Raw genomic sequence first — 11,687 nt, 5'->3', positions numbered from 1 at the left:
TTGATTTTATCACGATTTACTGTTCCAGAATGGTTTCCCTAATAGTCCAAGGGATTTGGAAGGGAATTATTAAAATGTCCTCATACCATTAGCTAGTGTACAGAGGCGATGGATTAAAGCATTGGAGACGAAGTCTGTCGGGACCACAGTGACATTATTTGCATATTTATAGATGGATTTTCAGTTACTTGCCTCTTCTTTCCATTTGTACTGTTGTTATGCCTTTCATGACAAGGCATAATGCAGCCAGTGTTGGGGACATTGATTCATTGACCTCTACTGCTGGCTGTGTCCTCTGTGTCCAGTCCGCCCAGACAAGGAGCGATAAGATCCTCCCCTTGCGACTACTGGGGAAGGGAAGAGGTGGGGCAGGTGGCGGCCATGAGCGAGTAAAAATATGTAATCTTTCCCCAAAATCAATGTCTATTGGTCTACAGAGGAAGATGAACAAAAGGCCTCCAGGTTTGTCACTCAGACTTATCCTGTTCGCTACACCGATAAGGAATTTCGACTGAGAAATCGGACGTGCCCAGCCTCAATACGGCCTGACATTTCAGACTGAGTCCCTGTTGGAGATGTCACCGGATAGAGGTTACAGAGGATGGACGGGGGCTTTGTGAAACCCTTCACTGGAGACATGATGGCATGTGGTGATTTGGGTGGCGTAAGCTGTCATGAAGTGACTGGATGTTTTTGTGTAGTCATCAAAAGTTCCCCAAAGGATTCCTTATCCATTAAATGGTCTGTTTTTGTCCTTATTAACGCATTTCCGTCATTCATATTCCTTTTTGTTGTTTCTGAGGAAGTTCATCACAGCATGTCCAACAATGTAGAACATACTAACACTACAGCAGAACTGCCAACAGGCAATTTTACCATTTTGAGTTTTCTAATGCATACATCTGCTGCATCTCATACATCCGCTTACTGATTAAAGTTGAATGCTACCTTCTGTCATGCTGAACTTTTGAGTGTTTTCTAAGATTAATTAATCAATCATAGGCCTTGCTTAAATGTCTGTAATGTAAAATAATCCTCATCTGTTTGTTTTCATATTTTTTTGGTAATGGAAAAAAACAAGTTTACACTGTCATTTAAAGCGACACTAGGTTATGTAAAAATACACCCATCTTATCAGCCTAAATCAAAAAATGGGGCTGCAACAGAGCATCCCATCCCTCCTAATTTAAATGCTGTAGATTCCCAAATTATATTTTGGTGTGCAGGGAAATATTTTTTGTGCACAGGAGGTGAGCAATCGAAACTTAAGAGAGAAGTACAAAACAGCAGCGAGCGAGTGCTCCGTCCAGAGAAAGCTGGACAACAATGGCTGCGAGAAAATTTTATCTCCACCGTTCTAAATATTGTAAGTGTATTGAATTGTCTTCAAAATTCAAGCGGTTACCTCTCAGTGCCATGTAGGGCCGCCAGCGAGCAATATTGCCTAGTGCAGCTTTAAGGTTGAAGTCTAAACCAAAATCCTATACTGCTGAATAAATCCCATTTTTATCTTTAAATATTATTGGTTTATAGCTGCATTAACCCAAAATTCAGCAAGGAGTAGCTAGAGCAATGTAGCTCTACCGATGGCAAAGATTATTTTTGTGTTGCCATTGTTCTAAAAGCATGCCTGCTATAGACCATCACTGAAAGGGCAAACCCTCTGAAAACCTTGAAGGGCAATTTCTCAAAACTTTGTTTACAGCACAGCAACTTTCAACACTTTCCTCCGATTTAAGTCCAAGACGCATCCTTTTATTGATCTGATCTTCCGTCAAAACAAAATAGCCCTCTCGGGTCCGTAAGTGCTGATTTGTCAGGCTCTACATCTTTCAGACAGAGCCTTCTGTAACAACATCACAGCTGTGATTGTTCACACTTTGTGTGACGTTAATGGAAGGAAATGTGGGGTGTAAAATTTACCTGTCAGTGGGTCTGATAGAATCATGGCTGTTGTAGTGGCTGGACTGATGGTCCATGGCACAACAACACAGCAACCCTTCCCCCACTCTTTCTCTCTCTCTCTCTCTCATATATCACCTCCCTCCTTACTCCATGCTCATGGCTTCAATAATGTATCGGTTGGATACAGTATCTCTGTGTTGGGAGAGTGTATGATTGGTTCATCATTCCTACATGTTTTATTAACCATCAGTCTATCAGGGACCGTTTGGAGAGCCAAGCCATCTCAGGGAAAGGCCAGAGGCAATGCTTCCCCCTGGCTTTGGGAATTTTGGCTGTAACTCAGCAAAGTGAAGCCACTGGCCACTGTATATGTGGCTTGAATGTGATTGGCTTTGTAATGTGATGGTGGCTTCACTGATGTAGTGCCAGTGCCCGCATGCTGGCAGCGCTGCTGTGAGTTTGATGTTGCAGCCCATGAGACAGTGGTGCATCCAATATTTGTGTGTGCCCGATTAAGTTTCTGTTGGAAAAACAGTTAGAAGGTCCACTCTTTGGGCCAAATCCACAATTCTTCCACATGGGAGTTTATTTGTATTGAATGAATACCAAAGCTAGTATTTTGGCAAACAAGGTGTTTGATCAACTTACCATTGTGCAGCAAGAACGTATTTAGTGCCTTGCAGTGCTTTTGAGTTAATGCAAAGCCAGCATGTACTGTACAACTAAGCAGGGATCCTTGAAGGGATTTAAGGGGGTTCCTAGCAAAATGAAAAATAGTTTAATTTCACAATATTAAGTTAAGTTAGCATAATAAGATAATGTGTGAGAGTAACAATTTTTACCAAAGGTTTCTCTCATTATTACAACTGGGCAACTCTGTACTAAATATCTGGAAATTATGTTTACTTTATTTATTTGGGGGTCTGTGAGAATAAAAGTTGTAGGAACCCATGTGTATAAGCATTAACATTCATAAAAATAAAAACATTCATGAAAAAAAATGGACACACAGAGGAATTACTGCTACCTCTGTCACACAACAGTAAGCTGATCAACAAGCTCATTTCCCAACAAGGAGTATTTCTTTACATTATTGTATAAAAACATGTACTTTATTTACATCAAATCTATTTTAAGAACAGCGCACACACTCTCTCTCTCTCGCTCTCTCTCTCTCTCTCTCTCTGTCTCCTCACTGCAACAACACAAAGATGATCCTTGAGATGAGCCCCCATCATATTTCACCAGGTCCTATGCAGCATTATTGTCACAGTGGGTATTTTCACATTCTGTAGATGAGACTCACACACCAATGAGTCATCACAAGGCCGAGGGCCATTCAGATTAACTAGGATGTGTCTGGTGAACATTATTTTCTTTTTCAAACAGCATCCTACTAAATTATTCATGTGGCCAAAAGATAAAAAAAAAATGTGTGTCCTTCATTTTTCACTCTTTGTTGTTCAGAAAGGAGCGAAAGCAGATGGATTGAATGTAAATGAATGCATGTGTAGAAAGTGAGATTATCCATCACTGGAATAAACCGCTTCACTTCTTGCTTTTATGAAACGCAGGCCTGATTGTTATTGGACATTTATCATTGAGCAATTGATTAGGCGGTGAGTCACCGTTTCTTTCACGGCACCGAAATAATATACTCTCGTGTTGATTGTAATTAAGGTGGCTTTGTTCCTTTACGTCAGTGATGTATGGCTGACTTCACTGTAGAAAGAATAGAGGCGGAGAAATCATTTTAAAAGAATGGTCTCTCTGAGTCTTTGAAATCCTGATTATGTAGTTTCAAATGAAATTTCAAAAGGCGTGTTGGTATATTTTGAGCTTGCACTTAATGGGCTGTTCATGTTTGATGTTGAGTGCAGTAATTGATAAATTAAAGGACCTTTTCTATAAATGAAATGTCGGTATTTCAGATAGTTATTGTACGTGTGATGAAACTGTGAGAGGAAGTGAATCACCTCTAGTGGATGATAATGACAATGACAGTCTCCACAGGGCCAGTAGATGGTAGTGTCTCCACTGCTTTACTATAAACACTGACCACATGAAAGACTCTCTCTCTCTCTCTCTCTCACTCACTCACTCACTCACTCACTCACTCACTCACTCACTCACTCACTCACTCACTCACTCACTTGTCCTGTAGTTGTACTCTTGACCCCTCCGCTACATCTCAGTGACATTGAATTCCTTTTGAAGGAACTGGCTCCCTGAACACAATCAGTTACATTTAATGACCCGGCATGATCGATAGGGTTTTTCACCCCACTCTCCACGTCTTTACGTGGTGTGTGTGTAAAGACTGCTTAGACAAACGGACCCACCCACCAAGACTCGTATGGATAGACCAATATGACGCTGCCCAAGAGGTCTAGAGAGGAAAAAATCAGCAATCACTTTGGCCCGGGATTTTTAAGCGCCTGCATTTTTTTTCAGGGCACTTTGCAAAAACTTTACTTTTGGAAAAATACCATAGAAATAAAGGTAATTATGAATATTGGGAATTTGCAGCATTTCCCGTTGAAAGAAAGCCTCTTCTCAGCAGCAGTTTGGACAGCATAAAAGATTTATTGAACTCATATCATATGAATTACAATGAGCCCCCTATAAGAATGTTTTTACATTAGATAAATTGCCACTAAGCATAATTGTGCAAGCTATTGTTGTGGCTGTCCATTCTGCTTTTCATACCTTGTCATACTTTTTATATGGAATGGATGTGTTTTCTCTTTTTCACATCATCTTGCTCTGCAATCAGTCCTGCAGCCTGTGAAAATAGATTTTGGAGGATGCAGACCTTTTCATTACTAAATAACATGACTTTATTTTTAATGGTGCCTAAACACACACACACTCACTCAACACTGCCATAACATTAACATACAATGACACATTCTGTTACTGTTAGTGACAGAGATTCAGTAAGTAAATCAGTGTGTGCATGCACAGCTTGAGAGGCTGTGCATCCTCTCGCACCACACCTCCCTCCCCTCTGTCCCATATCCCCTCCCTCTCACTCCCTCACTCATATCCACTCCCTCTCATCTTCCCTCCCTTTACTTCGCAGTGAGGCAGCGTGCCTGAAAGAGCGAGAGAGAGAGAGCCACAAACTGTCAGAGAAGAGCAGAGTTCGCTCTCCCTGCTTTTCCGGCTCTCACATGTCTCTTCATTTGGGAGGAGAGGAAAGAAAAAGAAGAATTGAGATCAGCATCCATTCTGTCGCACATCCGGACTTTCTTCCTCTCTGAATCAGCTTTTCTAAATTCTTGCTGACCCCTCGAGATCAGACAGAACGTTAATGACTTCAGGATCTTCACAAACCTGAGGCCGACTATCATTCATCGTACCACCGGTCCGGCTTCTAACCCCGTCCCATCCCAACTTTACCCAGACTGGATTTAGGGAGCGAGCGGGTGGCAGGCGGGTGCCGGGGGGCGCCCGGCTCGTGCGTGTGGGCCGGCGTGGCGGTGGAGTGGGTGCTGGGGAACTGGAGCACGGGGGCGGGTGGCACGGGTGGCACGGCCGGCATCGGCGGCGGTCCCGAGGGCGAGGAGACCGGCTCGGGCTCGGGCTCCGGGTTCGGGTCGGGGTATGGTGGCGCGGAGTGGGCCGAGGGCGGAGCAATGCTGAACGCGATCTGGGAGACAGAGGGGCTGCAGACGGTGGGCATCGTGGTGCTGGTGTGCGCTTCGATCAAGCTGCTGCACCTGCTAGGGCTCATCAACTTCTCAGAGGGTAAGACACTGGTGGAGAGATGGAGAAAGAGATAGAAACAGAGGGAGAGGGAAAAAACTAAGGGAGAAAGATAGAGATGACATCTGGAACCAGAATTACTTGCTGATAGAGATGCAACAGCTTATGAAAATTGCTGTCATTGTAATTCTTTTTTTTCAGATCAAATCATTTCCCATCGATTTCCAGCCTTTCTGTCGCTTTGATATAACAAGGTTACTCTTTTGTTGCCAGTTCTCCTTTGACACAGACGTTAAGTTTCTCAGACAGCAATTGCAAAACTTGGCAAGTTAATTGAGTTCACCATACCAAAGCGGGATTGACTCAGAAATGCAAACGGACTGTCTTATTGTATGAGATGAAATTATGAAACCAGAAGATGTGACTGAAGTGTGAGGAAAAGAGAGATGTGATGTGAAGGGAGGAAGAGCTTGAGCAGAACTAAGGAGAAAGTGGCGGGGGCCGCTCAGAGAGATCGAGAGGCTTGAGAGCATGAGAGTTATGATTGAATTTTTGGTTCAGAGACCTGAGGAGCTTTGTGGTTATGAGAGAAGTGCCTCTGTCATTTTGAACTCCCTCTGAGTTAGGCTTCTCTTTTCCACTGAGGATTGTGGGTGTGGTTCCTCTGCCTTTGTGTAAATACAGTGTGTGTGTGTGTGTGTGTGTGCATACGTGTATGAACAAGTAGATATGAATTTGTTTGGTATGAAAACTTTTATCAGTGGTAGAGATGCTTATGTTATTGCGCAAGCCTTTGAAAAGAGTGCCTTTGGCGAGTGTGTGTGTGTGTGTGTACCTGTGCATATATTCAAGTGTCTGTGTGTGTGTGTGTGTGTGTGTGTGTGTGTGTGTGTGTGTGTGGGTGTGTGCCTGATTGCACAAGTTTACTTTGTCTGCATACACTTCCCTCCACCTTGCCTCTTTGCTCCGAATGCAATCATAAGAGGTCTAAATTATTACTCCAGGTCCTCTGCATATGCATGTGTTTGCGCACTCAAGGGAAACCGTTCCCAATCATGTGCTACTAAGTTAGGGCACAGCCAGGCTCACCGGGCACAGAATGTGTCAGGCCTAAATAAACTGTTTAGCTTGGCCCTACCGCAGTTGTCTCATTAAGTAAAGTAGAGCAGCATAGTAAGCAGTTTGCGTTTAAATCCAGCCCATCCATCAGAGTTCTGTTTGGTAAACATGCTTTATCTCTTAATTAAGATGATCAATCAAACGTCCCCAATGCTGATTCCTATTCAGAGAGATGATAAGTAAATAGAAAAATGATATGTGTGTTAGAGGGTGGTTGGAAAAAGCTGACCCGACCTAAAGGGGAATGTTTAGATGGATTTGTTCATGTCTCTGGATTGGCCCTTGGCAGTTTTTTGGAGGGCACATGGGAATGATGTTTTCATTTGATGAATCATGCTTAAATTGTGGACCTCGTGCACAGTGTGGCAGTTTACGTGCTTCACTGCACAGCGGTCAGCTGAAACTCACTTCCCCCCTCTACATTTTCAAATGCAGTCGTCATCGTATCGATCCGTTGCCGTGGCACGGTGAGAAAGACATCAAAGCCGGTGTGGCGAGCGTCATCCGCTCACTGATGTGATCTGTATTCCTCACAGGAGTTTCACACAGAGTGTAATTGCCTACAGAATATCTGCTTTCTGAGCTTATGGTCCACCTGACAACCAGTCAATAAAGGTATTGACGTCCTGCATTTGTTTCAAATCATGTTCAGGAGAAGATGGGGAGATTTAAACCCTGTAATTGTCTCAGGCCAAGCGCATTCATTCAATTTTTGAGAAGGGGTCATGAAAGAAAACGTCTGGAAAAACCCTTTGACAAAGGCATTGTTTGAAATAAGCAGGATAATTATCTTGAAAAATAGATTTTTTATAGAGATCCAGTGATCAAAAAACAAGAAACACCTTTTGCATCTGTCACCTTTTGCAGTAACAAAGTGTTTGTTTTAACTTTATTTTTATTTAACCTTTAGAGAAAGTGTTTTGCTGAAGCCACACGCTCTGCTTCACTCATACAGCTGGACATGTTCGCAGTTGGGAGCTGCTTAGTGCAACCACAGTCTCCAACTGTTTGCCACTGGAGCAGTTGGGGGATAAGTGCCTGGCTTAAGAGCACCTAGGTGGCACATGCTGAAGGAAGGGAGAGTGTTACTCATTCATTTCCCCCCACCTTGAATTGCTCAGCTGGACTGTAGATTTGAACTGGCAACCTTTCGGTCACAAGCACACTTTAAATTCTACGTTACTGCTGTATGTGTCCATATTATGTGAGCATACATATTATGCCTGCACATCCAAAACCCATCTACATGGTTGTCCTGTGACTTGCAGGTTAGCTCATAACATGGAATCATCCAAAGAAACTCTGCATATTTCAACTTGGCACCATAGAGAATGCATGCTGAGAGGGAGCTCTTGATATATGATGCACAGGTCTACCACACTTTACTGTAGCATCAACTTGCAGCATCAACTTGCAGCAGCCAAGAAAGTATACACTTTGTGCAACTGTCAAGACCAAGTAGAATATTTTAATTCACAGTAGGCCACACATTGCGACTGGATATGGTCATTTCTGCTCTGTAGGGAATGTGCACGATGCGACATTGCAGTAACTACCAACTCTGATCACTGCTACTGCACAGATTGTAAGGCGTTGAGACTTGGGAAAAAAAAAAAAAATTCTCACAGCCTCTCTCTGCCAGTGGCATGCCTCCGTGTTGGGAGAAATATTACAAGATCGTTGCATCAGACCTTGCACAATCACCACACCGCCATACTGTGAATGTGAGTTGAATCCTGATAGCGTGTGATTCGCCAGTCTCCGTTTAATTGTAAAGGTACCAGAACTGATGCATGTACTTTCGCCCACTATCCCACGGCCAGTATTAGGATTTCACTGCAGTTGGCTAACTGATGGATCAGCTGCTGAGCCCTCTTGTTGGGGATTCAATTACTTTTGGCAGTGGTGGCCTAAAGGTTAGAGAAGCGAGCTTGTGACCGGAAGGTCGTCGGTTCAATCCCCTGGACCGGCAGGATAAATCTGGGTGGGGAAAGTGAAAAGCAGTGCCCTCCCTCATTACCACCACTGAGGTGCCCTTGAGCAAGGCCCTTAACCCCAACCTGCTCAGTGGCCAGCAGATCAGACTGTGGTTGTACTGGTCAGCTTCCAGGTGTGTGTGAATGTGATCAAGGCGTTCCTGAAAAAGAGAGCATTGCTCTCAGTGAAACTTCCCCTGAATAAATAAAGGTTAAAAAAAAAACAGGAAAAAAAACTTATGTTTGGCCTTTGTTTTCCTGCAGTACTTTGGTTGTACATGTCCAAGACTGACTTAGTTGGACGCTTTGTAGCATAACCAAGCACACAGGCACAGGCACAATGCACAGCAGCGTGGCACTCACCCATACGTAAGCTCTTTCTTTCTTTGTCTTTCTCTCTCTCTCACACACACACTGATGCTTTTCACACATATATTTCTACGCACATTCGCACAGAGCCATTAGTGCGTAGTGCTGAGCGAAGCCTCATAGGGTACAGACTAATCAGTGTGTCAGAGGATGATAAATATTTCTACTATGGTTCAATGGTACACTCCCCCCTACACTCCCCCCTACACACACACACACACACGTATGTACTTCATTACACGAACAGGGACGGAATGCTGTGTCAATTTGGACTTGCCGTTCGCCATTACCAGGCGAGAGCACTGAGAGTGTCTTAGTGCAGATAACCATCTAACAAGGTTTTTGTCTTCTCCCTGCGTCATTGTTGGGGATTTATGGCCCAGCCACAGAGAGAGTTAGTGTCAGCATTGACCCGGGTGAGTTTTGCTGGTGTGAAACATGGGATTAATCCCCAGACTTATCACCTAATTGTCTCCTCTCTAAACTTGTAGTGTAGGCAGTAATGAACAGGAGCTGGTTGGTGCATCCTGCCTGAGTTGAACCACAAAATGTGTTTTTTGAAGGGGATGTAGGCACTACTACAGTTACATTATCAGTATACATAATCACTACTACAATCGCATACTGATTATACCATAATCAGTACCTGGTACCTTCCATTAATGGTAGAAGGCAGGTGGACATATTGTACTAATTGTACGTTTTGTTTTCTCAAGTACTGCATGCTCTTTTCCAGCAACGCCTTCTCTCAAATTCACACAGTCACACACATTAACAGCTTGTCATTGCTCAGTACAACCGCAGTCTTCTACTGCTGGCTACTCAGCAGCTACACTTAAGCAGTTAGAGATTGTGCCTGGCTCAAGGGCGCCTTGGCTGTAGTTGTTAAGGGAAGAGAGCCTGACTTCACTTCCCCCGCCCACATTTTCCCAGCCGGATATTCAAACAGGCAGCATTCCGGTCACAAGCTCGCTTTTCTAACCCCTCTAGGCTAAAGCCGCCCCAGCCTAATCATCATAATTAATTTTATGCTTTGAAATGCTCAGTTCTGGAGTCGGGGCCACCCTTAGCCAAGCTTCACTTTGCTGGTTGCTATCAGATGCAGTAAACAGTCCTCGCTGTAGTCGACAGTTGAAATTCAAAATGACGGGAGGTCAGAGCTTTTGGGACTTCTCCGGTTCTCTGTCATCCAGCACTTCAAGCATCACTGGAGGGCAAAACCAATGACAGGTCAAAACTAGAGGGTAAAACTTTGAGTTCGTAGCTCACAGTTCTGAACATCAAACATGGCCGTTGATTTCTTATGATGTCAAATTATGAATGACCTTTACTGTTGTTTGGTGGCATTCAGGTGTGATGTAGCAGTTCTGACATGCCTGTCATCGATTATCACATCACCACGGTACAGTGATAAAACAGGCCTACAGTATAAGAATCGCAATTATTTTTCATGGCCCGAGGCTGACTGTGCTAGTCAGACCGGTCCTTATGTATAGATTTCCTGTACAGGTCATTGTGGTGTTGTTTGAAGAAGGCCACCAGTGGGAGATTTGAAACACTGTAAAATATTGAAGCGTGTTCTTCATTTTGTTAAGTGCAGAAGTGTGTGTATTTCAAGTACGCACACTGTTTTATGGGTGTGGTGTAAACTGCACTGCATCTTTATGGGGTTGTTTTTTGTTGAGTCACACATCCATCAACGTTGAGTCAGCAGGACTGTTTAGCATCTTTTCATTATTTCAGATGATGGCATTTAAGATGTGTCCAATTAAGGTAATTGGCCATGTCCATCAGGGAAGTGTATCATCTAATTCCTATACATACATACAAGCAACTTTGATTGAGTTACTAAAACAGGGAATAAATGCAAGCCAGTTTGTAAGCAACCCCCCATCAACCACTGTCATAGTTTGGCCACTTTCCAATCCAGTTAGAGGACAGCAATCAACTGGCCCAGCTACCCTTTGGTTATTTTCCATGATGCCTATTTAGAGCGGTGTCATGTCTGACCCAACCTGATTGAACGTCCTAAGTTATGGGTCCATCTGGTGTCTTTAACTGTAATCAAAGAGGTGAAGGGCATGGTGGGGGAGCTCTTTGAAAGTAAGAGAACTCTCCCTGTCAATTTGGGTTAGGAAAGTAAAGGACAAGTTTAACTCAAGCAATCAATTTTGATGAAAACATCACAGATAATCAATTCTGATAGAGAGAGAATGACAGATGATGATGAGCCGTGGATCTAATATTTTGCAGTTCTTCAGTCTCCCTGTGAAAGAGTGAGCTTGAGGCCGATTGTGTTCTATTAAGATGTATTTCATTGAATGACCACTGCTCCCCAGCAGTGGGGAGACGCAACACAATTTACAATGTCATTAAAGCAATGGGGCGCCAGAGGTCTTGTGATATCCCAGGACATGACATTATTAGAAGACATGTGCATGAATATGCTTGTTGAGTTGTTGGGATATTCATTAATTCAGAACCTCAGTGCTGTGAGCCACAACAGTATTTGGCTATGCAGACCGCGAGGATCTTATTAAAGGCAAAATATTGCATAATTAAAGTGTCTTAAAAAGTGTTGGTGCAAAAGAAAAACATCTTTTCTTG

General features: G+C 43.4%; 1 protein-coding gene across 1 annotated transcript in view; it reads left to right on the top strand.

Moving 5' to 3' along the window:
* The first annotated feature begins 5,546 nt into the window (after window positions 1-5,546).
* kcnip4a (potassium voltage-gated channel interacting protein 4a) overlaps window positions 5,547-11,687 on the top strand; it is a 31,287-nt gene continuing 25,146 nt past the window's right edge. The window contains exon 1 of the mRNA XM_071526763.1: window positions 5,547-5,658. Within this exon, the coding sequence (XP_071382864.1) occupies window positions 5,547-5,658 (112 nt within the window). The remainder of the gene's footprint in view (window positions 5,659-11,687) is intronic.

Source organism: Centroberyx affinis, unplaced genomic scaffold (assembly GCF_046629955.1).
Source record: "Centroberyx affinis isolate AG114_WGS23_722 - 3 ecotype Tasmania unplaced genomic scaffold, CSIRO-AGI_Caff_v1 ptg001455l_1, whole genome shotgun sequence".
Lineage (NCBI taxonomy): Eukaryota > Metazoa > Chordata > Actinopteri > Beryciformes > Berycidae > Centroberyx > Centroberyx affinis.
The sequence above is the reverse complement of the archived record's forward strand: the minus strand, read 5'-3'. Positions and strand labels throughout refer to the sequence as shown.